The 27,321-nt window shown below is 42.0% G+C and overlaps 1 protein-coding gene and 1 long non-coding RNA gene across 3 annotated transcripts in view; one reads left to right on the top strand and one right to left on the bottom strand.

Annotated features, from left to right (window-relative positions):
• The window catches only part of LOC150062029 (uncharacterized), a 32,583-nt gene extending 29,198 nt beyond the window's left edge, over positions 1-3,385 (bottom strand). For both annotated transcript variants that reach the window (XR_016535989.1, XR_016535990.1), the window contains exon 1: positions 3,274-3,385. This is a non-coding gene — a long non-coding RNA (uncharacterized LOC150062029). The remainder of the gene's footprint in view (positions 1-3,273) is intronic.
• Positions 3,386-3,671: 286 nt separating this feature from the next.
• On the top strand, positions 3,672-26,322 carry Zmpste24 (zinc metallopeptidase STE24). Its single transcript, XM_090335146.1, has 10 exons — positions 3,672-3,895; positions 6,442-6,588; positions 11,499-11,585; positions 12,965-13,081; positions 14,777-14,929; positions 15,809-15,950; positions 19,152-19,336; positions 20,636-20,746; positions 23,771-23,914; positions 25,561-26,322. Exons 1-10 carry the CDS (start codon positions 3,773-3,775, stop codon positions 25,783-25,785), a joined length of 1,434 nt encoding a protein of 477 aa, XP_090191272.1. The 5' UTR covers positions 3,672-3,772; the 3' UTR covers positions 25,786-26,322.
• Positions 26,323-27,321: the final 999 nt, after the last annotated feature.

The following is a 27,321-nucleotide window of genomic DNA, read 5'->3' as shown; positions in this document are numbered from 1 at the left end:
GAAAACCCAGAATCCTCCAAATTCAGCCTTTTCTCACTGGCGAATTCCTACCAACAGCCTGTTCTTTGGCTCCATGTAGACCAGTATCTCTCTGTTAGCACTTTTTCTGCAAAGGAAAACTATTATTATTATCATTTTCACTTTCCACTGATAACTCTGTAGTCCAAGCCATCACCTTACTGATGGAATTTGAGTACGTGTGGTTCTAAGCCTGTGTGGAACCTAGGTATTTTTTTTTTTTTGCCAGTCCTGGGCTTGAGTTCAGGGCTTGAGCACTGTCCTTGGACTTTCTCAAGGCTAGAGCTCTACCACTTGAGCCTAAGCACCACTTCTGGCTTTTTTCTATGTGTGGTACCGAGGAATCGAACCCGGGTCTTCGTGCATGCTAGGCAAGCACTTTAACCACTAGGCCAAACTCCCGGCCCCGAACCTAGGTACTTTTTCATACTAATCACATCCTCTACCACTGGGAGCAATGCCTATAGCCCTTACCTAGATTCTTGAAATGGCCTCCTTGGTTCATACTCTGCTTCTATTTCTGCACGGTAGCTAGAGAGATGATAATCGCATCAATGGATTCTTTCATTCTGAGAAAACATCTGGTTCTTAACTAGGAGGCTGTGCTTGATGACATGACCTAAACTCTGTCCCCCAATCTCTCCATTCATTCCACACCCTCCTCTTTTTTTTTCTTAGATATATTCAACACTGGCTAACTTCAAGATCTTTGCACTTGCTAGACACATTGATTTGACATCCTCCCACACACATGGCTCCCCAGATGCCCACTGCTTTTGCTTTGGGGAAGTCTGTGTTCAAATGTCAGTGTGGAGGGCCCAGGGCATGGCCTAGTGGTAGAGTGCTTGCCTAGCATACATGGAGCCCTGGGTTCAATTCTTTGGTACCACATACACAGAAAATGTCAGAAGTGGCAGTGTGGTTTAAGTGGTAGAGCACTAGCTTTGAGAAAGCCCAAGGACAATGCTCAGGCCCTGAATTCAAGCCCCAGGGGTGGCAAAAAAATGTCAATGTGGAACATCATCCTGAATCATCAATGTACAATACTACTCACAACAGCACACAATTTTCTTTCTTGCTTCTTTTTAGCACTTATGACCATCTACACTTTTTTGTGTGTGTGGGGGGGTCATGGGGCTTGAACTCAGCCTGGGCACTGTCCCTGAGCTCTTCAGCTCAAGGCCACCACTCTACCCTTGAGCCAAGTCCCACTTCCTATTTTCTAGAGATTAATTAGAGATGAGTCTCAAGTCCTTTTGTGTCCTGGCTGGCTTTGAACCTTGATCCTCAGATCTCAGCCTCCTGAGTAGCTAGGATTACAGGCGTGAGCGACCACACCTGGATACTACCTCCACTTTTACTGTGACTTTTGTAAAAAAAAAAATATTTGTAACCTGTCTTTCCTTGTATCACAGCCCACTAAGAATGTAAGCTTGAGGGAAGGAAGGGTTTGTTTCCTTTGCTGCTACATTGCTGTCTGGTTTTATGCAGACAGCATTTCTTGAATGAGAAAACTTCACATAAGCCTTTTTTGTTTGTTTGCTTGCTTGCTTTTTGTCTTTTGTCTTTTTTTTTCTTTTTTGCCAGTCCTGGGCTTGAGCTCAGGGTCTGAGCACTGTCCTAGGACTTTTTCAAGTCTAGAGCTCTACCACTTGAGCCACAGCACCATTTCCGGCTTGTGTTTTTGTATGTATGTGGTACCAAGGAATGGAACCCAGGTCTTCATAAATGTTAGGCAAGTACTCTACTACCAAGCCAAACTCCCGGCCCTAGTCCTGGTTTTTTAAATGAGCCCAGGAAGAAAAGTCTCTAAGACTCTCATATTCAAGTTAACCACTAAAATGCTGCAAATGGAGCTGTGGCTCAGCTGGTAGTGCGCTAGCATTGAGCAAAAACACTAAGGGACTGCGGACAGGCTAGAGTTCAAGCCCCTCTACCAGCATACGCACACACGTAGCTAACTTTTCTTAGGAGCTGAGCTTTACTTGCCTGTCCTCTCTTGATCCTAATACTGACAAGGAGCTGAGTGTTAATCAGACTTTCATCACTTCGACCAAATACTGGAGAAAAATAAAGAATTTATCTTGCTTCTCAGTTTCAGAGGTTTTACTCTATCATAGTAGGGAGGGTATGACCAAGTAGGCAGCTGTATCCTAACAGGAGTGAGAGGGGCAAAGAAGGGAGAGAAGAGAAAGGAGTAGGAGAGAAAAAGAGAAGAGATAACCCCTAATGCCTCTCAGTGATCTACTTCCAGCTAGACCCTATCTCAAGTTTCCAGAGCCTCCTCAAATTAGCACAAGCCAGCTAGGAACCAAAGTTTTGAAGTGTAAGTCTGTGGAAATGTAAGAAGTACTTTGCTAATGGAAGGTGTATCTGTGATTGGCATTCAAGCAGCTTAACTATATATAGTTATATATATATATATATATATATATATATATATATATATATATCTGAGCTCTTATATATCTGAGCTCTTAGCCACAAAGACTGAGGGTGATGAGGTCTTGAGTTTTCAGGTGAAGATATTTAAAAAAAAAACCAAACCCAGGCTAAACCTTAGACCTTTTTGCCTCGGCCCCTAGAATGCAGAGATTATTACAGGCAGGAACCACTACACCTGCTGGTTTGTGATTTTTGTGTGTGTGGGGCGGAAGGGGGGTCATGGGGCTTGAACTCAGGGCCTGGACGCTGTCCCTGAGCTCTTCAGCTCCAGGCTACCTCCCTATCCCTTGAGCCTCTGCCCCAGTTCCCGGTTTTCTAGTGGTTGGAAGTCTCAGGTTCTTTAGTACCCGGCTTGCTTTAAACCACGATCCTCAGATCTCTGCCTCCTGAGTAGCTAGATTACAGGCGTGAGCCACCGCGCCTGGCTTAGTTTGTGATATTTTGACCCCTCCCCCCTTTTTTTGCTAGTCCTGTGGCTTGAACTCAGGGCCTAAGCCCTGTCCCTAAGGCTAGGCAAGCACTCTACTACTAAGCCACATTCCCGGTCCCCTTGTTGTCCCGTCTTGCTCCAGAGCATACTCAGGCAAAATGTCACCTTTGACTTCACCTTGGGGTGGATCAGATGAGATCTGCTAATGAAAGTTCTTGTCACTACTGCCAATCTCCGCACTGACGGAGGAGCCTGAAGTCAGAACGTCCCAATACACAGGTCCAATGACCCCACTGGGAAGTCCTCTTTCCGCAATACATCTACCACTGTTTGAACAGTTGAGTTTAAACATATATATATAATAAGGGATATGACTCCACCTTTCTTCCCAGCTACCTCAGGCAGGACTCGCTAAGTCTCCTACTGGTGCAGCAGAAGCGGCAGGGGATGGAAGAGAACTGTGACCCCGGAGGTTATAAAACGGCGCCAGAAGGGAGGAGAAAGCCAGGACCCGGATTCGGAACCCAGCTCTGGGAGCGGGAAGGACGGGGGAAGAATAATGGAGCGACACCTCCCAGAAACGGGAGGGGCCGGAAGTGTGCGTCGGGGCTCAGGCTCTCTTGGGGCCGGAAGTGAGCGTGGAGGGGCTGGTCCTAGTGTAGCCGTCACCGCGGAGCCCTATGGAGCGTCTGCGCGGGGAAGAGTGTTTTTGTGACACTGCCGGCGGAGGGGAGCGGGTGCGATGGGGGCGGGCGTCTGTGAGGAGGCACTCGGAAGGGACTTATATCGCTGCGACACCGCGGGGACTCAGTGAAGGGACGGCCGTGTGCGCGGCGCCGGCGCACGCTGTGGGAGCCCGGGCCGGGGGCTGGGGTGGCCATGGGGTCGTGGGCGTCGATGGACGCGCTGTGGGAGACGCCGGCCGAGAAGCGGATCTTCGGGGCTGTGCTGCTCTTTTCCTGGACAGTGTATCTGTGGGAGACTTTCCTAGCGCAGCGGCAGGTGAGCGTGGACAGGGCCCCCGGTCCTGGGACCCGGACAGCCCGGGGCCAGCCTCCCCCTCTGCTCCACAAGTCCCTGCCGCGCCCCGTCATTGTCCTGTGGGTGGCCGTGGGGCGTGCGTGCGTGCGTGTGCGCGCGCGGGGGCCTCTCGGTACCTGAAGGAAGCCTTCCCCAGTGTTATCGGGGTGGGGTGGGGGCCCTCGACTGTTGGCCCGCGGAGAGGGAAGGGCTGCCCTGTCTGTTCCACGGCGTGCGGGACAGATTCCGGGGCCCAGGCCAAACTTGCTGTTAAGTCTTCGAAAGGAAGATGCTAAAATTTCGGAGTCACGGCCACAGGATTAGGAAACCGTTTTCTGATAATAAAGTTTGAGCAGTCCTTCTAAACACTTGCATTTATGTAATATATGTTACATATGATATATGTGTGTGTGTGTTACCCCCTCAACATTTTGTTTTCCATAGAAGTGGCTTCATTGTTGTTGTTTTTTAAATTAAATCGAAAATGAACGTTAATAACAATTCCTGAAAATAGTCAAGCTGTAGTTAAGAGCTGGAGAGATTAGGGATCTGGACTTTAAAGTGAGATCAACTTTAGTTGACAGTTTTATTTCAATCTCTGACTGTTGGTTTGCTTTACACATGTTCTTCTATGTAGTCACTGTAATTAATGTTCTTGCTGATGGTAAGGAAAACCTTTTCACATTTTGTCTTTGGTGGTACCAAACTTAGGGCTTTGTGCTTGCTAGATGCCTTTTTCATGAGCCATGGAAATCTTTTTCTGCAAGGTTCTCCTTTAGGTTTACGTGATCAGTGAAGCTTTATAATTATTTTCTTTTCTGGAATTCACAGGGTGACACATCAGCGTTCTTGCCTGTCTAGTAGGTGCTGTATCACTGAGCTCTCTACCCAGCTCTGCCTGAATCATTTAACTAAAAGTTTTAATTTTTCTATATGAGTCAGTCCTAGATTCAAAGATAAACTGTAGGGCACAGAGTTTGGCCTAGCGGTAGAGTGCTTGCCTACCATGTCCAAACTCTTGGTTTTGATTCCTCAGTACCATATGCACAGAAAAACCAGAAGTAGTGCTGTGGCTCAACTGGTAGAGTGCTAGCCTTGGGCACAGAAAGGCTCAGAGAGAGTGCCCAGGCCCTGAGTTCAAGCCTCAGAACTGGCAAAAACAAAACAAAACAAAAAAACAATACTGTATAGTTGGTTACACTGTCATACATGTTGGATAGCCTCATTAGTATAGAATATTGCTGGCCTGGAAAAGATCCTATGTATAAAGTAAACACACAGGGGCCAGGAGTTTGGCCTCGTGGTAGAGTGCTTGCCTAGCATGCATGAAGGCCTGGGTTTGATTCCTTGGTATCACATACATAGAAAAAAAAAAGCAAAAGTGGTGCTGAGGCTCAAGTGGTAGAGCTCTATCCTTGAGAAAGTCCAAGAACAGTGCTCATGCCCTGAGCTCAAGCCCAGGACTGGCAAAAAATTTTAAAAAATTAAAAAAAGTAAACACAATGTTTAGTATGTCAAAATTGGAAGGTAAGATATTGAGATTTGTCTCACTTTAATAATAAGCCTAGTTACAGTAACTACCTTTGAGTAGAGTCTTTGCTGAATTATGCTTTCATGTCCTCAGCTTTCATCAACACACCATTATAGACAAAGCATTTGTTTAGGATCACTGTAAAAGATGAGATCAATTACATGTTTTTTGTATCTATCCTGTGTTATATCCCATGGGCTGAAATTACTTTTTAGTTGGTATAGTGAGAAACATGTTTTGGAAAACCCTATTTATCTGTCTGTTGGTCTGTCTCTATCTATCTATCTATCTATCTATCTATCTATCTATCTATCTATCTATATCTATCTATCTAATCTACTTATGTTAGTCCTGGGGCATCAACTCATGGTATGGGCACTGTCCCTGAGCTTTTTTTGCTCACAGCTATCACTCTACCACTTTAGCCACAGCCCCATTTTCAGCTTATTGGTGGTTAATTAGAGATAAGAAGCTCATGAACTTTCCTGCCTTGGCTGGCCTGGAACAAGTATTCTCAGATCTCAATCTTCTGAGTACCTAGGATTATAAACATAAGCCACCAGTCGTGGCTCTGATATGTTTCTTTCATATATCAAAGCTTCATTAGTTTGACTTCTATGCCATTAGACTGTTCCATGCCATTAGTGTATTCTCTTTTTCATGAATTTGGTTTCTGTATTATCATATATATGTGACACCCAGAATGAGTGGTACTCTTGGTGATGTCCCAACTTTGGTTTGCACAGGAAACTGAAATGTGAGGACCTCTTTGGTTCCTGGTATGCTAGCTTCAGTTTCTCTGGTTCTTCTTTTACTTTTCTCCATCAGTCACTTCAGTGATTTTCCAACTAAATAATCAAGTATTTGTACCTGTTTGAAACAGATTCTGCAGGCTTATGTGATCAACTGTTATAAAACCTTCAGTGTTTGATTACAAATTACTATTGTAATGAACAAGTGACTATTTTGTTAAAATGTCTTCTTGAAAATGTTTCAGAGAAGGATATATAAGACAACAACTCATGTACCGCCGGAGTTAGGACAGATCATGGATTCTGAAACGTTTGAGAAATCTCGACTGTACCAACTGGATAAAAGTACTTTCAGCTTCTGGTCAGGACTATATTCAGAGGTTGAAGGCACTGTGAGTAAAATCTCTCAAATTGTTTAATATTTTTCAATGCTTATTTTCATGTTATTTTTCTTGTGACACAAGAGAGTACAGTCCCTATGAATCTTAGGATGTTTTTCTTTTTCTCTTTCCTTTTTTTTTAATTACTGCTGGAGTTCACATAAAGGCCTTGAATATGCTCAGCTACTGAGATATATCCCCAGCCATAACCCTTGTCATTGATAGTAATATGTGTAGTGTAAAAGAGGCAGAAACATAACTGCCTTTAGTTGAAAATTGTAGAATATGGCAATTGTTGCTTAAAGGCCAGGTATAAAAAAGAATCTTGTGTATTGTTCTCCCTTTCTCCCCTCCCCCCAGTCCTGGGGCTTGAAGTCAGTGCCTGAGCACTGTCCTAGAACGTTTTTACTTAAGGCTAGCACTCTGCCACTTGAGCCGCAGTGCCACTTCTGGCTTGCAAGCACTCTACCACTAAGCCCTGTAGTGTTCTCTTTTTTTTTTTTTTTTTTTGTGGGTTATGGGGCCTGGTTGCTGTCCCTGAGCTCTTCAGCTCAAGGCTATTGCCCTACCCCTGGGTCTGGGTGTTGTATTGTTCTTTTAATGGGCTTAAGGGTTCTTTACCTCGAATACCTAACCCATCTTTTACTTTGTAGCCACAGAAATCTTCCTTCTTCCTTCTTTCTTCTTCTTCCTTCTCCTTCCTTCTTCTTTCTTCTTCCTTCTTCTCCTTCCTTCTTCTTCCTTCTTCTCCTTCCTTCTTATTCTTTCTTCGTCCTTGTTTCTTTTTTTTTTTTTTTTTTTTTTGTGCCAGTCCTAGGCTTAAGTCAGGGCTTGAACACTGTCCTTGGGCTTTCTCAAGGCTAGAGCTCTGCCACTTGAGCCATGGCTCCACTTCCAGCTTTTTCTATGTATGTGGTACTAAGGAATTGAACCTGGGTCCTTGTGCATGCTAGGCAAGCACTCTACCACTGGGCCCCTGCCAAGCCACAGGAATCTTTTTAAATCTTAGTTCTGATTATATTACTGTGTGACATAAAGCCTTGCAATCGCTTTCTATTCCTCTTGGAAACACAAATTTCTTGACATGGTTTGATGAGTTCTTTAGTTCTTTTTGACTTACCAGAGTTTACTTCTGCTTATCTTTTTTTTTTTTCTCATGGGTCATGGGGCTTGAACTCTGAGCCTGGGCGCACTGTCCCTGAGCTCTTCAGCTCAAGACTACTGCCCTACCCCTTGAGCCACAGCCCCACTTCTCTTTTTCTAGTGATTAATTGGAGATAAGAGTCTCACAGTCTTTAGTGCCAGAGCTGGCTTTGAACCTTGATCCTCAGATCTCAGCCTCCTGAGTAGCTAGGATTACAGGCTTGAGCCACTGGCTTGGCTACTTCTGCTTATCTTTTTAGTCCTTCTTCCAACTGTTTGTTCCTCTTCTCTTTTAAATTTTTGTACAGTGTGGGGCTTGAACTCAGGGTCTGGGCTCTGTCCCTGAGCTCCTCTTGCTCAAGGCTACTAGCACTCTTACCACTTGAGCCACAGCACCACTTCCTCCTTTTTTCTTTTAGGTGGTATTGAGGAATTTAACCTAGGACTTCATGCATGCTAGACGAGCACTCTACCACTAAGCCACATTCCCAGTCCTACTTAATTTCTCTTGTATTCATCATTTCATGGATAAAATAAAAATGGTTCTACTCCTTGCTGTGCCCGGTTTTCAAGCACTGAAATTTCTTTTGTTGTGCTCACAAATTCTTTTCTGAGAATATCCCCAGGAGTATGCTCAGTGAAATTATTAACATAGAGAAATTTTATAGTTCCCTGGGCTTTGTGTTTCAGTCCCTAAAGTAAACTTAAGAAGATCTGGAACATCAGTTTACATTTTATAAATCATTCAAAGTTTATATCCCAACTACCCTTAATATTTATCTAAGAGCTGGTCTTTTAATTAGTGGTGTTTCAACCTTTTACTAAATGCGTTTTAAATCCTTAATTCTACATTATTTATTAGTATTGGGAATAGGATGAAAGAAATGCCATCACAGTTCAATTAGCTCAACAACTGCCAGATAGTGGTACCGAAGCATGTCTTTTGGGTATACAGTTTACTTATATCTGAGATTATTGGGTTAATTGTAGTAAAGTGGAATTGCCTGGACATTGAGTTAGGGAATTATTTTTAAAAAGGTAATTTATTTAAGCAGTGATTTTTTTTTTTTCCCCCAGTATTGGGTTTTGAACTTGGGGCTTCATGCTTGCTATACCACTAAGCCACCTTTTTTTCAGTGGTTATTTTTTTTTTTTTTTCCGGAGGGAGAGGACTCTGTCCCTGAGCTCTTCAGCTCAAGGCTACCACCCTACCCTTGAGCCAAGCCCCACTTCCGTTTTCTAGAGGTTAATTGGAGATAAGAGTCTCAGGTCCTTTTGTGCCCAAGTTGGCTTTGAACCTTGATCCTCAGATCTCAGCCTTCTGAGTAGCTAGGATTACAGGCAGGAGCCACCGCAGCCAGCTTCACTGGTTATATTTTTGAGATAGTCTCTTCCTGCCTGGGCCTGCACCCGGGCCTTGATCTTCCTACACTGTGCTTTCTGGCCTAGCTGGGATGATGGCCACTCACCACCATGCTGTGAAGTCTTTCCATTGAGATGAAGTCTCTTAGACTTTTCTCTCTGCTCTGACCTGGAACCACTATCCTCCCAATCTCAATCTCCATGGTAGCTAGGATTACAGGTGGGGACCACTGTTGCCCATCTTTAAGCAATGATTTATATTAATTAATTAATTTATTTATTTATATGTAAGTGTCTACCAGAGTCACCAGGAGATTGCTGGACCTACTTCCCAGTGTCAGTGTCTGATTAGGTAGAATTGAGAATTTGTTTTTTTTTTTTTTTTCCCTTAGGGCTTTCAAACTCAGAGACTGGGCACTATCTCTCTGAGGCCCCCCCACTTTTTTTTTTTTGCCAGTCCTAGGTCATAAACTCAGGGCCTGGGCACTGTCCTTGAGTATGCACGCGTTCTCTCGCTCTGTCTCTCTCTCTCTGTCTATCTCTGTCTCTGTCTCTCTCTCCCTCTCCCTCCACCCCCCCCCCCTCGTGGGTCATGGGCCTGGATACTGTCCCTGAGCCATTCAGCTCAAGACTACCATCCTAACCCTTGAGCCACAGCACCACTAACAGGCATTTTTTTTTTTTTTTGTAAGATCAATTGATTTCACTTCCTCAAATGACTGAGAACCCTGGGTCTTTTTCTTTTATGCCTATCTTGGAATTGGAACTCAGGGCCTGGGCACTGTCCTTGGACATTTTTTTGCTCAAGGCTAGCACTATGCCACTTGATCCACAGCACTACTTCCTGCTTGTGTATACAGAAGAACCACTAGGCCACAGTCCTGGCCTGGCAGTGGATATTTTTTTAAAACAGCTTGAGCTATTAGTCACCATACCGTACAATCTACCCCTGTATAGTATATAGCAAAAAGTGCTTAGTAGTCTAAACTTTTTTTTTTTTTTTTAACCAGTACTGGGGCTTGAACTCAGGGCCTAGGTACTATCCTTGGGCATTTCTCAAGGCTAGCATTCTACCATTTAAGCTGCAGCACCTCTTCTGGCCTTTTCTGTTTGTGTGGTACTGAGGGCTCTAACCTGGTTCTTTGTACATGCTAGGCAAGCCTTCTACTGTTAAGCCACACTCCAAGCCCCTAATAGTCTAAACTTAGTACCTAAATGGTTTATTTATCTAAATGCACACCTTTTCCTAAATAGAATATATTTTTCTTTTCTTTTCTTTTTTTTTTTTTTTGTTGGTCATGGGGTTTGAACTCTGGCCTGGGTGCTGTCCCTGACCTCTTCAGCTCAAGACTACTGCCCTGCCCTTGAGCCAAACCCCACTTCCCATTTTCTAGAGGTCAGTTGGAGATAAGTGTTTTAGGTGTTTTTGTGCCCAGGCTGGCTTTGAACCTTGATCCTCAAATCTCAGTCTCCTGAGTAGTTAGAATTACAGGCGTGAACCACTATGCCCAGCTTGTTGTTTTTACCAGTTTTTGGCTTTGAATTCAGGACCTGAGCACTGTCCTTGGGCTTTATCAAGGTAGAGCTCTACTACTTGAGCTATAGCAGCACCACTTCGGGCTTTTTTCTATGTATGTGGTACCGAGGAATTGAACTGAGTCTGTGCATACTAGGCAAGCACTCTACCACTAGGCCAAACTCCCAGCCCCCACTTCCCATTTTCTAGTGGTTAATTGGAGATAAAAGTTTCATGTTCTTTAGTGCCTATGCTGGCTTTGAACCTTGATCCTCAGATCTCAACCTCTTGCTAGTTAGGATTACAGGTGTGAGTCACCGGCCAGCTAAAGTAGATTTTTGTTTTTTCTTTTTGGGCCTAGGCGCTGTCTCTGAGCTCATCAGCTCAAGACTACTGCCCTACCCTTAAGCCAAGTCCCACTTCCCAGTTTTTTAGAGGTTAATTAGAGTCTCAGGTCCTTTTGTGCCTGGGCTGATTTTGAACCTTGATCCTCAGATCTCAGCCTGCTTAGTAGCTAGGATTACAGGCAGGAGCCAGATGCCCAGTTAAAAATAGATATTTTCTTTTCCTACAGAATTAATTGCTTTTTCCTTTCCTTTTCCATTTCTTCCCTTTAATGCCAATCCCTCAAGAGCAGTACTCTACCACTTGAACCATATTTCTTCCAGGTATTTTTGTGTGCGTGTGTGTGTGTGATTAATTGAAAATAAGAGTTTCATGGACTTCTGCACAGGCTGGCTTCAAATGCCATCCTCAGATCTCAGCCTCCTAAGTTTCTAGCTAGGATTATAGACAGGAGCCACTGGCACCCAGCCTGTCCTTTTCTTTGCTATAACATGTTCCTTCACAGGATAGTTTCTAGTACTGTTCATTTGTGACCACTGTGTGCTTTGTTTTATAGTTTATTCTTCTCTTTGGAGGAATTCCTTACCTCTGGGGAGTTTCTGGAAGGTTCTGTGGTTATGCTGGATTTGGACCAGAATATGAGGTATGTGAGAAAAATGTGAGGTATGTGATATATACTAATCAGAGTCCCTTTTTTGTTGTTGTTGGCAAGCTTTATATTAAAGTTAGTTTTGTGTTTGAGTGTGTGTTTATATGTATCCTAGGGCTTAGACTCAGGACCTAGACACTATCCCTGAGCTTTTCTTTTTCTTTTTTTTTTTGCCAATCCTGGGCTTGAGCTCAGGGCCTAAGCACTGTCCTTGGACTTTCTCAAGGCTAGAGCTCTACCACTTGAGCCTCAGCACCACTTCCGGCTTTTTTCTATGTATGTGGTACCGAGGAATCGAACCCGGGTCTTCGTGCATGCTAGGCAAGCACTTTAACCACTAGGCCAAACTCCCGGCCCCTCTTTTTTTTGGGGGGGGGGTCATGGGGCTTGAACTCGGCCTGGGTACTGTCCCTGAGCTCTTCAACTCAAGGCTACCAACCTGCCACTGGAGCCACAACTCCACTTCCCCTTTTCTGGTGATTAATTGGAGATAAGTCTCTGAATCTTTAGGATTACAGGTGTGAGACACCTCACACATTCCCTGAGCTTTTCTACGCAGTCCTACCACTCTTACCATTTGAACCACACCTCTACTTGCAGCTTTTTAGTGGTTAATTGGAGGTAAGATTGTCCCGGATTTTCCTGTCTTGGTTGGCTTCAAACCACCACAATCCTCAGATCTGTCTCCTGAGTAACTAGGATTTTAGGTGTGATCCTCCGCTGCTGGCTCAAGCCTACCATCATTCAACTTGCCTCTCTGTTTATACGATCCTTATTTGCTCCTGTATTAGGATAATGCTGATTTTTTTTTTTTTTTTTTTTTTTTTTTTTTAGTCAGCCCTGGGGCTTGGACTCAGGGCCTGAGCACTGTCCTTGGGCATTCTCAAAGTTAGCACCTACCACTTAAGCCATAGCACCACTTCTGGCTTATTCTGTGTATGTGGTACCGAGGAATCAATCCCTGGTCTTTGTGCATGCTAGGCAACCCCTCTACTACTAGGCCACACTTCTGGCCCCAATGCTGATTATTTTAATAAAAGTGTCTGTGACTGTCCATATAGATTTTAAAATATAACTAATGTCCTAATGATGAACATTTAAATTGATTTAATAATTTTCTTCTCCTCCCTTCCTCTTTTCTTCCCCGGTTCAGTTCCCAGTATTGAAAAAAAGAAAAACTGTAAAAGTTTTTATCCTTTAACTGCAAATATTGCTTTTTTCTGAATTGATGGAGAAGACCTATTTTCTACAGGATCAAGCATATGGCTTGGGATAGAATAACTACTAGCAAATACTTGATTTGTTTCCCAGTAGTTCATTTGAAACATTTACATTACACCATAAAAACTGTCTTTTTACCTTCTCATGCTTAGATCACTCAGTCCCTGGTTTTTCTGCTGTTGGCTACACTTTTTAGTGCATTGACTGGATTGCCATGGAGTCTCTATAACACTTTTGTGATAGAAGAAAAACATGGCTTCAATCATCAGGTAAAGATTAACTTTTTTTTTTTAAACTTAGTCCTTTGGCTTGAATAAGGGTCTGGGTGCCATCCCTGAGCTTTTGTGCTCAAGGCTAGCACACTACCAAGAGCCATAATTCTACTTGAAGCTTTTTTGGGGGATGGGAGGGGGGTGTTGGGTAATTGGCAGTAAGAGTCTCACAGACCTTCTTTCAAACCTTAGTCTCAAACTCCTATGTAGCTAGTGTTATAGGCGTGAACCACTGACACCTAATGTGAAATAATGTTTTTTTCATTCTATTTATATGCTTTGTATTAAGTATTTTTCTTAGGTTAGAAATAACTATGTATGTATGTATGTATGTATTTACTTATTTATTGTTGGTCCTAGGACTCGAACTCAGGCTTGGGGCGCTGTCCCTAAGCCTTTTCTTTCCTGTTTTTTTTTTTTTTTTTGTCATTTGTGGGGCTGAACTCAGGGCCCAGGCACTGTCCCTGAGTATTTTGTGCTCAAGGTTAGTTTTCTATCACTTTAAGCCACAGTGCCATCTGGTTAGTTGAAGCTAAGAGTCTTTTTTCTTTTGCTAGTCCTGGGCTTGAGTTCAGGGCCTGAGTGCACTGTCCTTGAACCTTCTCAGGGCTGGAGCTCTACCACTTGAGCCTCAGCACCACTTCTGGCTTTTTTCTATGTATGTGGTACTGAGGAATTGAACCCGGGTATTCGTGCATGCTAGGCAAGCACTCTACCACTAGGCCAAACCCCCGGCCCCACCTTTTTTTTTTTTTAATTAATTTATTTTTTTGCCAGTCCGGGCCTTGTACTCAGGGCCTGGGCACTGTCCTTGGGCTTTCTCAAGGCTAGAGCTCTACCACTTGAGCCACAGCACCCATTTCTGGCTTTTCTTATGTATGTGTTACCGAGGAATCAAAGCTGGGTCGTTGTGCATGCTAGGCAAGGACTCTACCAGGCTAAGCTCCTGGCCCCAGCTTTTTTTTTTTTTTTTGATAGTTTATTGGAAATAAGTCTCCAGACTTTCCTCCCTGGGCTGGCTTTGAACTATGGTCTTTAAGTCTTAGCCTCGTAAGTAGCTAGGATTACAGGTGTAAATCACCAGCACCAGGCTAGAAATCACTTTTTTTTTTTGGTTAGTAATAGAGCTCAAACTCAGGGCCTAGGCATTGTCCCTGAGTTGTTCTGAAGGCTAGCACTCTATTACTTTGACCACAGTGCTACTTCTGGTTTTCTGGTGGTTAATTGGAGATAAGAGTTTCACAGACTTTGCTGCCTAGGCTGGCTTTCAACAGTGATCCTCAGATCTCAGCCTCCTGAGCGGCTGGGTTATAGGTGTGAGCCACCAGCATCTGTCCAGAAACAACTTTTTAATTTGAAGATTTTCTGTGGTTTTACCATTTGCGGTAATAATTTAAATGTAACTTACTGTTTTAGAGCATGAATTTACTGAGAAAAGGAACTTAAGATGTGATAAAGATCCTAGCTTAGAATCTTGCTATATACTTTTTGAGTACGTGAGTGCTTTTGGCTAATAATATTTTAATCAATTTTAAATTATCAGTGTCTTAGGCTGCCTGGTATTATAACATAGTCTTACTGGATGCAATTTTTCAAATGGCTTCAATAGTACAACTATTGGATTCACATATTAGTTATTTTAAAAAGTAAATCCGTTCCTCAGTTTATAATGATGATATTTTCTCTTTCCAGACTTTGGAGTTTTTTATGAAAGATGCAATCAAAAAATTTATTGTGACTCAGTGTATTTTATTGCCTGTGTCTTCGCTTCTGCTTTACATTATTAAAATTGGGGGTGATTATTTTTTTATTTATGCCTGGCTGTTCACATTAGTTGTTTCTTTGGTGAGTAAAACCATGATTTCATTTTCTTTTACAAAGTTTGTTGGTGAGACTGAGAGGGTGGGTGGAACATAGAGGATGTTTGTTCACATTTACTTCTTGGTTTCTGGATTTGGGCCGGACCATCAGTTTTCTCACCATGCTAACTTATAGATGTGAAAACTACTTATTTGATCACTTTCATGAATCCAGTTGCCAGGAGATTTGGGGCTGTGTATTTGTGAGTTTGTACCAGAATGGCTGATTATATGTGACAATTTAATGTCTTAACTGACCCTCCAGTGTTTGAAAAGCGTGAGTATTTTGTTTAGCAAAGACTAGATCCATCAAGATTACTTTGCAAGGCAGAATTCCATGTTATACTTAATTTATAAACTGCCCAGAATAGTTTTCAAATGAGATCTTATCATTAAGAACATTATCTTCAAGCTGAGTGCAGTGACTCATGCCTATAATCCTAGCTACTCGGGAGGCTGAGATCTGAGGATCAAGGTTCAAAGCCAGCCCGGGCACAAAAGGACCTGAGACTCTTATCTCCAATTAACCTCTAGAAATAAGGATGTGGGGCTTGGCTTTAGGGTAGTAGCCTGAGCTGAAGAGCTGAGGGACAGCATCCAGGCCAAGTTCAAGCCCCATGACCCACAAAAAAATAGAACATTGTCTTCTAAGATAAGATTGACACGCTTACTGTTAGTAGGCTGATACTTTGAGCAAATTCATTAAATAGATACCAGGCTCTTGGACTATTTGTGTCTGGGAATACCAGATCAAATAAGCCTCAAGTTTTGGTGGACATAATTGTTGGAATATAGTTGAATGTGTATAATAATGAGTTGTTTTTCTTTAAGAACATATTCATAGGTTTTGTCATTTACTTCTCAGGTCCTGGTCACAATCTATGCTGATTATATTGCCCCTTTATTTGACAAATTCACACCTCTGCCTGAGGGAAAGCTTAAACAAGAAATTGAAGTAATGGCAAAAAATATTGACTTTCCTTTGACTAAGGTGTATGTTGTTGAAGGTAAGGCCACCAGGGGGTAAGGAGATTTCATAGAAATGTTTTGTTTTGAATAGTTTTTAGAATTTAAATGAAAGAATGAATTGATTTTTGTTTGTTTAATTTGTTGTTTAAAAATTAGGATAGGGCCAGGAATTTGGCCTAGTGATAGAGTGCTTGCCTAGCATGAAGGCGTGATCCCTCAGTACCACATATATAGAAAAAAGCCGGAAGTGGTGCTGTGGCTCAAGTGGTAGTGTTCTTGCCTTGAGAAAGCCCAAGGACAGTGCCCAGGCCCTGAATTTAAGCCAGAGGGCTGCCAGGAAAAAAAAAAAAAAAAAGGATAGTTCTGGTGCTAGTGGCTCACACCTGTAATCCCAGTTACTATAGAAGCTAAGATCTAGAGGATCAAAGTTTCAAGCCAGCCTGGGTAGGAAAGTATGAGACTCATTTCCAGTTTAGCACCAAAAAAAAAAGAGCCAGAAATGGAGCTGTGGCTCAAAGGGGTAGAGTAGTCTTGAGTAAAAAAGTTCAGGGTCAGTGCTCAGGCCTGAGTGCAAGCTGTCTCTCCCAACAAAACATCTGCCCTCTGGTAGAGTGTAGATTTCCAAAAGCTGCCTTGGTCCTGAGTTCAAGCCCCAGACCAAAAAACAAGACTACTAAAGTCTCAAGGAAGCCTATAAACAGGTAGAGAAAACCTGTTTTGTAAGATACCAATCTGTAGCTGGAAATCCATATAAAGTGAATATATCTAGTCTGTCTTCTGAACTTAGCATCTATGAGGGCTTAGACAAATAACTTCCTCCCTCTAGATTTTGGGTGTGCTTTCTCTAGATTTCAGATTTCTGTAAAAAGATGCATGAACTCAGGGGCCGGGAGTTTGCCCTAGTGGTTGAGTGCTTACCTCGCATGCACGAAGACCTGGGTTCGATTCCTCGGTACCACATACATAGAAAAAAGCCAGAAGTGGTGCTGAGGCTCAAGTGGTGGAGCTCTAGCCTTGAGAAAGTCCAAGGACAGTGCTCAGGCCCTGAGCTCAAGGCCAGGACTGGCAAAAAAAAACCAAAAACAACAACAACAAAAAAAAAGATGCATGAACTCTTTTGCAATTATTCATTTCTGCTGCTGCAGAGCTATAGGTAAGCCCATCAGTATGAATCTGTATACACTTAAACGTAATAAAAGGTTAAATTTGATTAGTGAGCCATAGTTTGCTGATACTTACTTTAAAATAAAATGTCATCACTAAGAAACAGCTTTGTTATATAAAGAGAAAGATGTAGAAACATAGAAGCCATTGCAGGGTGAGAGGAGAACAAAGATGGGCTCAATTACAAAGAATTAACTGTTGGCCACTTGACCACTACAGTTATCTCAGACATTGAGTGGTTTTTCAGGTTGCACAGCCACCTATAGTCACAGGTGGAAGGGTAAGATTTTGTGGAACATTGATAAAGGAATTGATATTTTATACCAATTTGTTGTTCATGGGGCTTGAACTCAAGCCTGGGCACTCACTGTTCCTGCCTAGTGTTCTACCACTTGACCCACAGCTCCACTTCTAGTTTTTGAGTAGTTAATTGGAGATTAAGAGTCTGATGGGGACTTTTCTGCCCCAACTAGCTTCAAACTGTGATCCTCAGATCCCATCCTCCAGAGTAGCTAGGATTACAGGCATAAGCTGCTAATGCATGGCTTGGTTTCTTTAACCTTTGAAAATTTATAGGAAAAGCCATCAGAAGCTTGTTCTGGCTTGTTTTAAACTATTATAGGCTTTATTGTGGAGAATACCCTATAGGAAGAGTTAAGAGTAGAAACAGAGGGGCCAGGAGTGGGCCGGGAGTTTGGCCTAGTGGTTGAGTGCTTGCCTAACATGCACGAAGACCCGGGTTTGATTCCTTGGTACCACATACATAGAAAAAAGCCAGAAGTGGTGCTGAGGCTCAAGTGGTAGAGCTCTAGCCTTGAGAAAGTCCAAGGACAGTGCTCAGGCCCTGAGCTCAAGCCCAGGACTGGCAAAAAAAAGGGGGGGGGGCAGGAGTTTGGCCTAGTGGTAGAGTGCTTGCCTACCATGCACAAAGACCCGGGTTGAATTCCTCAGCACCACATACATAGAAAAAAGCCAGAGGTGGTACTGTGGCTCAAGTGGTAGAGCTCTAGCCTTGAGAAAGTCCAAGGACAATGCTCAGGCCCTGAGATCAAGCCCAGGACTGGCAAAAAAAAAAGAGTAGAAACAGAGTAATTAGGTAGGAAATGAGACTTCTTAAAATAGGGCAGTAGTAGCTGATGGAGAGAAATGGATGCATTTGAGATGGGTTTTAGAGGTAGTTTGCTGAGAAATTACCAGTTGGGAAACCGAATTGACATCAGGGAAACAGCTTGTCAGGCACAAAGACCCAGGTTCGAGTCCTTCATATCACGTAACATAGAAAACGCCGGAAATGATTCTGTGGCTCCTGTGATAGAGCTCTAGCCTTGAGAAAGCCAAAGGACAGCGCTTGGGCCTTGGCAAAAAAAAAAAAGAAAAAAAAAAGGAAAAAGCTCTAGGAAGAGAAAAGCAAAAAGGAAGAAATAAAATTTTGTTCTTGTGGAACTCAGTAATATGATACATTTTTTTTCATAGGCTTGTGTTTTTGCTGTTGTACATTTTTTTCTGGACAATACTGGAACCTTATATATACATGAAATTGCATTTCTTTTTTTTCAATTCATTATTTTTAGTACACTGCCAATAATTTATGAGTAACTTTTTTTCGTATTATTTTTATTGTAATTAATAGAAGGGTTATATTATATTCACCAGATAGACTCTTAACTCCAATAAACTACTCAGAAAAAGCCAGAAGTGTGTTGTGGCTCAAGTGGTAGAGTGCTATCCTTGAGCACAAAGAGGCTCAGAGACAGTGCCCAGGCCCTGAGTTCAAGCCCTAGGACCTGAGGGGGAAAGAAATCGTTTCTTGGCCATATCATAATTACTGATTCCAGATTCCACACCTGTCTAATATTTAAGTTCATTTTGCTTATAAACTGTGAGTATTAGTTAAGAAAGATGCAGAGGAAAGTAGACAGTTCTTTGCTGGTGAGGCTTTTCATTGATCAAGTTTTGCTCCAGATATTAAATTAAAAATGTTGATGTCCTTTTCAGAAGTTCAACTTGTAAGAATTTCTCCAAGGAACCCAGTCTTTTAAAATTATATCCCATGCTTTGAACTGTCTTTTCCTTAGGATCTAAGCGCTCTTCCCACAGCAATGCTTATTTTTATGGCTTCTTCAAGAATAAGCGAATAGTTTTGTTTGACACTCTACTTGAAGAGTACTCAGTACTAAACAAGGATATTCAGGAAAAGCCTGGTGTGGATGCTCGCAATGATGGAGAAGGGGACAATGAAGAAGTGAGAGCTAAAGTTAAAGTGAGTTCTTTTCCCAAGAGCCTCTGCCTTAGTTTCTGTGGAAGTATCTTCAATAACACTAGTTTCTATGTAGTGAGGAGCAATTTCTAGGGGATTACCAAATAAAAATCCCATTGCCTCTTATAAACTTCTGGTATTTGGAAGAGATTACTAAATGAACACACATTGTTGTATTTTAACTACCTTAGATTTCATGCTCATAGCTGGCATTGTGCCACTTAAATCATGCCTCCAGTGTGGCATTTTGCTAGATAATTAGAATTGTAGGTTGTGGGGCTTGTACTTTGGGCCTAGGCATTGTCCCTGAGCTCTTCAACTGAAGGCTACCAACCTAGCCCTGGAGCTACAGCACCACTTCATGAGTCTCATGGTCTATAGTGGCCTGGCTGGCTTTGAACTTTGATCCTCAGATCTCAGCCTCTTGAGTAGCTAGAATTACAGGCATGAGCCACGGAGCCTGGCTCAGACTTTTTTTATGGGCCTACTTTGACCCTCCGTCCTCCAGGTTGCAGCCTCCTAAGTAGCAAGGATAACAGGTTTGAGCCACCAGTTCTCAGCTTCTGGCTATTTATTGTAAGGAATAGGTAGGATAGTTCCTTACTGGAATTTTACTCTTCTGAAGACTAATAGAATAACTAGAACCATCTGGCTGAAAACAACTTAAATAAAGGAATTATTCAAATGGCTTGTGGGGCTTCATGTAAGCTGTTAATGAAAGCCTCCTTTATAAAAGAAAAAAGTCCTGGCTACAAAGCATTGTACAGAGGTGTACTTTAGGGCTTTATGCACTTGCCTACTAACTGGAAATTTCATGTCAGCTTCTTTTTCCTTTGTCTCTAGAAAAATACAAAGACTTCCCTTCTTGTCAGCATGCCTTGTGATCATCTAATGAGTCAGAGTATAAGTTTTATGAAAAGGAAGTGATATGTGAATGAGATGTGGTACTAATTTCTGTCTTTAGATAGGTGTGTAAAAAAAAAAAAATCCAGTTCTGCTTAAGAGTCTACTATAAATCATCAAGCTTACAATTTTATAACTTATTGCAAAAGTTGTATATATTTTTTCCTAATCTAAGTTAGTGTAGACTGTAAGCTCAGAAGAATTGGGGAATGTTTGTGATTCAGTCTTCAGTGTTTACCCCAGTGTCTCACAAAGATTGATGGTTCAGTGAATGTTTTACTAAGCAAAATTTTGCACAAAAGTCTATTTCTTTAAATTAGAATCTGAAAGCATATTATTACATTCAAAGGCTCAAACTTTTTGCAAGTTATTGATAATTTATGTTCCTTTTACTCTTAGATTCAGAATAAGAAACAAGGATGTAAAAATGAAGAGGTACTTGCTGTACTAGGCCATGAACTGGGGCACTGGAAGTTGGGACACACAGTGAAAAATATCATTATTAGCCAGGTAAGTTCAGAATGACAGATTTTTATAGTGTTTTAAAGGATAGCAGGTGTAAGAGGTCATGTATTACAGAGGTTTAAGATAGGTGTACAATCCTAATACTCAAGAGGTTGAGGCAGGAGAATCTCAATTTCTGGCCAGTCAGGTATCATATGAAACCTCAAAAACAAACAAATAAACCCCAAACCTTCATAGTCGAGTTTCCTAACTTTTAAACTACCTGTGTGGCTTCAGGCAAGTTACTTAAATTCTGTCTGTTGCATGGAATGATACTTCTTGATAGGATAAGTACCTGTATTTGGAGTTCGGGACATACTGTATAGATGTATATTGCTGTTACTATCACTGTTGTTACCTCTAGAGTAGTTGCTCATACCTGAGAGTGTTGAAGATTAAACACGGGACCAGGAGTTTGGCCTAGTGGTAGTGTGCCTGCCTATAGGCATGAAGACTCGGGTTTGACTCCTCAGTACCACATACATAGAAAAGCTAGAAATGGTGCTGTGACTCAAGTCGTAGAGCACTGTCTTGAGGAAAGCTCAAGAACAGTGCTTAGGCCCCGAGATCAAGCCCAGGACTGGCAAAGAAAGGGAGGGAAAAAAAAGATTAAATGCAGCAAGCATGATGTATAAGTTGGATATTTAAATGCTTGCTTTTTTTTTTTTTTTTTGGTGGGTCATGGGGCTTGAACTCAGGCCTAGGCGCTGTCCCTGAGCTCTTCCACTCAAGGCTATCGCCCTACCCTTGAGCTAAGCCCCACTTTCCATTTTCTAGAGGCTAATTGGAGATAAGAGTCTCAGGTCCTTTTGTGCCTGGGCTGACTTTGAACCTTGATCCTCAGATCTCAGCCTCCTGAATAACTAGGATTATAGCATGAGCCACCATGCCTGGCTTTTAAATGCTTTTTTTTTTTTTGCCAGTCCTGGGCTTTGAACTCAGGGCCTGAGCAGTGTCCTTGGGCTTTCTCAAGGCTAGAGCTATACCACCGGAGCCATAGCACCACCATTTCCAGCTTTTTTTTCTATATATGTGGTACCAAGGAATCAAACCTGGGTCTTCATGCATGCTAAAGCAAGCACTCTTACTACTAAGCCAAACTCCTGGCCCCCTAAATGCTTTTTTAAAAAACCATTTTTTCTCACTTAAATATAATTAGATGTTTACCAAAAATGGTAGCGCATAAAAAGAAGAAAGCAATTCTGAAGACAGGTTCTCTGGGTATTACTATTTTAACCAATGGGTTTTCAGGCCATGGATGAAATAGCATTACCTTGTTGGTTGGTTGTATATGTATGTAGCCTTAATGATCAGTTTTGTTGTTGTTGAGACAGTGTCTCATCACGTATCTAATCTTGACTGAAGATCTTCCTGCCTCAGCCTCCAGAGTGCTAGGATTATAGGTATATGCTGCTGTACCTGACTTAACTGAGTCTCCAGTAGAGCTTTGTACCTTTCTGGCGATCACCACTGTAGGGAGTGGGTTACATGTGAAGACTTTTAAACTCCCGAGAGCACATTTTTGTTCTCCGTTCGTATGAAAATGACTTCCCTAGCTTCCAGTTGTACTGTATGGGTACATGGGAGGAAGACGTTGCATAAATCCAAATACAGGCTCATGGTCAGTCTATAAGGAAAGTTGCAGTGGAATTGCCTTCCACTGGGGTTGATTGTGCCTTCTGATAGATTGGGCAGCTGGCTCTTGCCAGATGGAAGGTCTGTGTTGTCTAATGCATTGACCCCTCTCTCAACCACTGGGTATGAACCCCTTGACCAAGCCCTGGAGTGGCCGTGAAAACAGGCTGGCTGATCTCCACAGAACAGGTATTTGTACCTAATCATCATGTACTTCCTCTACCATGAGGCTCTTCGTGAACTTTCTTGTTAGGTCTAGGTACAATCATACTTTGAAGTTGAAGTTTTCCACCAACTTTCCTTGTTTTAGCTAACATCTAGTTTGTCCCACAGCCCTGATCATCCAGCCAGTTACTTGTGTATCTCCTCAGCTCAACAGGTGTCTCCTCCACTGACTGGCCAGTGAGACATGATACTTTGGTTCCTTTCACTGAGAGTATTCTGTGCACCACTGCTTGCCTTCCAAGACCATCCCTCAGGGGTACAATAATGCCACAGCTGATTACTTCCAGCGTAATGCTATTTATATAGTTTCCTTCTCAAATGAACATAAGGAATTCCCTATGAGTAACGACTGATGAGGAGTGGCAGGATGGCAGGAATTCGGTCTCCAGTAGGGAGCAGTAGCAAACCAAAAGTTAAGTTTTGAGAGGACTGTCACTTGGCAAAATTGTATACATAACTTCTAAGTGTGGAAATCTTCACTGGGTGTTTTCTTTGGGGCTTGCTATGATCGATGTTCTGGGTTATCAAGGCTGAGCACCAGCGCTGCTTTACTTCATCCTGGGTGGCAGACGGATCTTCTGATAGTTCAAGCATCATTCTGTGTAGCAGGTTCTTGAGATAGCTGGTAAATGGGTTGGATAGCAGCACACTTCAGTATGGTATGTGTGGCCTCTGAGTTCCTGATCTGCTTAGGGAAAATAATGACATTGGTTCTCCAACTTTACTCCAAGTGTATATGTATAACCTCCCACCCCCAATTCCTTTCGTGGCCTTTGAAATGATCAGTATAATTTCAGGAGTTTTGAAGGAGCTTAAGGAGCTTCCATATTAAGGTCAGATAGGCTTAGTGTCTGATCATAGTCTTATAAAGCAGAATCTGTTCTGGCCTTTTAATACTCCATTGCTATTGGCTTTGGCCATATCAGAACTTGGTTATAAGAGACTCAAGACAATCCTACTACTGTGGAAAACTGTGGTTCAAATATTTGGGGACTTTTTTCTTTTGAGGATATAAAGGGAAAACTATAACACTAAATAACTTTTGCTTTTATCACATCATCCTTCTTAAACATCATATCATAATATTTTGGCTGTATTTTTGTGATACTGTTTAGCCTACAAATTAAGTCAGCTTAGTAATAATGTAAAATTTTGTGTTCTCTTTTCTAGATGAATTCTTTCCTGTGTTTTTTCTTGTTTGCTGTATTAATTGGTCGAAAGGAACTTTTTGCTGCATTTGGTTTTTATGACAGCCAGCCCACTCTAATTGGACTGTTGATCATCTTTCAGTTTATTTTTTCACCTTACAATGAGGTAATGTGTAATCTTCAAAACAACATTGCCTGTTTCCTTACATGTTTCAAATCTGGAATTTGGGTGGGGGTTGCCAGTCCTGGGGTTTGAACTCTGGGCCTGGGCACTGTCCTTGATCTCTCAAGGCTAACACTTGAGTCACAGTACCATTTCTGACTTTTTCAGTATATGTGGTACCAAAGAATCAAACCCAGGGCTTTGTGCATGCTAGGCAAGCACTCCACCACTAGGCCACGCTTTCAGCCCACTATATCATTTTAACAAGTAGATTAAGCAGTCTATTAATTCCTGATTTATTGATTGGCCAGAAATAGAGAACAGAATAATCTTAAGCCCAAATAAAGAAAAAAAATAGACTTTAGTGTTGAAATCCTGGATAGAAGTACCCCAGAAATGAGTAGATGGAGTTCAGCTATTAGAATGCCATATCCTAGGTGATATATTCGCCAGTGGTGAGATGTGTCAGGATGTATTAAGTGCTATATTAAGCATGTGTAGAGCAAATTTTGAGCAGTTCTTAGGGCACAGGGGAAAATTGCTGTAGCAGAGAATATGGGAGCCTATAATAATTCTAGCCACTCAAGATGTGGAGAACTAAAGATCAAGATTTGGAGCCAGCCTGGGCAGTGAAATCCATAAGACTCTTTTCTCTAATAACCAGCAAAAAACTGTAAGTAGAGGTGTGTCTCAGATGATAGCAGCAGCTGTGAATGAAAAGCCAGTCAAGAGAGCAAGGACCAGAGTATTAGACAAGAGAAATGAGGAGAGTGATGAAAGAACTGACATTGATCAAGATACATTGTACTCATAAACAAGTACTTAAGATAAAAACATAGTTAAAAAAAAAAAAAGATTTTGGGGGGCCAGGAGTTTGGCCTAGTGGTAGAGTGCTTGCCTTGCATGCACAAAGACCCTGGTTCAATTCCTGGATACCACATACATAGAAAAAAAGCAAGAAGTGGTACTGTGGCTCAAGTGGTAGAGCTCTAGCCTTGAGAAAGTCCAAGGACAAGGCTCAGGCCCAGGACTACTGGACTGGCACCCCCAAAAAGTAAGTGCCTGATTATTCTCATCTTGCTGCTGTAGCTTAGAATGCTTACAAAAAATTCAGTTTGCTTCAGGAGGCTGAAGCAGACGGACCATGAGTTCAGAGCCAGATTGGGTTACATAGGAAGACACTGTTCTACAACCCTTCTCCCTTCTCCCCCCGCCAAAAAAAATTCAGTTTAGGAGGTGATTGTTGAAGGCTGTGGGCATATTTGAAAGGTGGATAAGTGATGAAAAATATCAAGAAATAAAAACAAAGCCGGGTGCGTGGCTCAAGCCTGTAATCCTAGCGACTCAGGAGGCTGAGATCTGAGGATCAAGGTTCAAAGCCAGCTCCTGGCACATGACAGTCTCAGACTGTCACTTTCATAGAAAGAGGAACTTTCGTGTGGATATGTATCTGTTTGTGGTTTGTGGGACGGGGGAGAAGAGCTGGATGTGTAACAGTTCCCTCAGCCTCATTTCCCTAATCACAGTTCTTCCCTGTCTCGCTGCTGCACTTCCTTGAATTGTAGGCAGCACTTTCCACCCCCCAGCCTTTGACACTTGGAGTGACAACAAAGATACAGGGGCTGAAACACTGTCCTTTCCTGTTTCAGGTTCTTTCTTTCTGCCTAACAGTCCTCAGCCGAAGATTTGAGTTTCAAGCTGATGCATTTGCCAAGAAACTGGGCAAAGCAAAAGACTTATATTCTGCTTTGATCAAACTAAACAAAGACAACTTGGGATTCCCAGTTTCTGACTGGTTATTTTCAATGTGGCATTATTCTCATCCTCCACTCCTAGAGAGACTTCAAGCTTTGAAAAATACAAAGCAAGACTGAGGTGCTCAGATTCTGCGACTGGAGGCATTTCTGATTCTTTCTGTCCTGGTTCCAGCTCTTGATGTTTTTAAATTTTCTTTTTTTTAGAAAAATGACTGAGGAGAAAATCGCGATTTAAATGTTTAATATCTCATTTCAAAAATAATTTTAATCTATTCTTAAAACACTGTAAAAATTTGAGGCTTAATGTTTTTAAAAAGCATAGTTTTATCTTTGACATTTGGTTTACCATCTGTAAATTCCTTAACAAAATGCACAGCTGTTCTTTGTGTACACTTCTGCAGGATCTGGTGAGGTGGGGGCATACCACCTGAGGCCTTCTGCAAAGCTGACACTGCAGTCTCCCATGTCCTGCTCAGACCTAAGTTGAAGTCTCTTTTTATCTTCATGCTGTTATAACTTAAGTTAGCCAATCAGTGATTTAAATTAGGAAGAAAAATAATAATTGATAAGGCTGTTACTTAAATGAAAATCATTAAGACATATGTGCTACTGTTTACTAGATTTCAAGTCTCTCTTGCTGCACACTGATCAGGAATTTCTAACAGTGCTTTCAAAGTAGAAATTATGTACAGGATGCTTTAAATCAACTTTTGGGTTTGCTTTTAAGAAAATTTCAAATTTTATCTTTCTTCCCCCCTGGTAGCGTGGTTCCATTAGAATGGTTCTCATTCTCCCTTGACCCTGATAAATAGTATGTCCTTTCACTAGGCAGAAATGGCCATTTTGTACAAGTCTTGTTCATAGTGGCAGAACATGGAAGATAAAATGACATTTGGAAAGACATAAGGTGAAATATTGCAGATTGTCTTACTACAGGCAAAAATATAGTTTTCTATCTCTTTTAAGAATAGAAGTTTGTTTTTATTTTTGTAATTTTTATCAAGCACTGTTTAATTAGGCCTGATTCCATTTTTTGAAAATTATAGTTCTTGATATTATTTTCAGAAAAAGATGTCACAAAATCTTCCCAGTTTGCAGGCTGTGTGTGACTGCTTTGTGCCTCTCTCTCCACTTTCTGAATGAGGACTCACTTGGTAGCTGATGCTCTTCTCACAAGACATTTCTTTCTGTGCGTTTTCTCCTAAGTGGAATCCACCATGCCTTTGGTATCTGGCTGTAAAGTCTTATGCTCAGCTGACATTTGAATGATATCTTCATGTGGAAATATAAAAAATCTAGCACTGCATTATTTATTTTCCTACAGCTAAAGCAGAGCAGCTTATGGTTTTTATCCAGCATCCTTTTTCCTATGTCTTCATGCCCAGATAACTGCCTTTCCTTCCTTCTGTGCCTTTTAATACAAATTTCAGTTCTGCACAAGTAAAACATTAAAAATCGCCAATGCATATTTATGTACCTTGTCTTTAGTTGGGTGTAACTTGTGTGTCAAGTGTTTGTTGCCTGAAGGAATAGGGTGGTAGTACATGTAGGATCATGTGAAAGAACAGTCCCAATGCTGAGTGCTGGCAACACTGTCACCATGCCTCGCAGAGACCTCCCCACAGCCTTCCTGCTCTCCTACAGAGCAGTACT

Source organism: Megascapheus bottae, chromosome 6, assembly GCF_031878675.1.
Source record: "Megascapheus bottae isolate mThoBot1 chromosome 6, mThoBot2.hap1, whole genome shotgun sequence".
NCBI classification, from domain to species: domain Eukaryota; kingdom Metazoa; phylum Chordata; class Mammalia; order Rodentia; family Geomyidae; genus Megascapheus; species Megascapheus bottae.
This window is presented reverse-complemented; position numbering and strand designations above follow the sequence as displayed.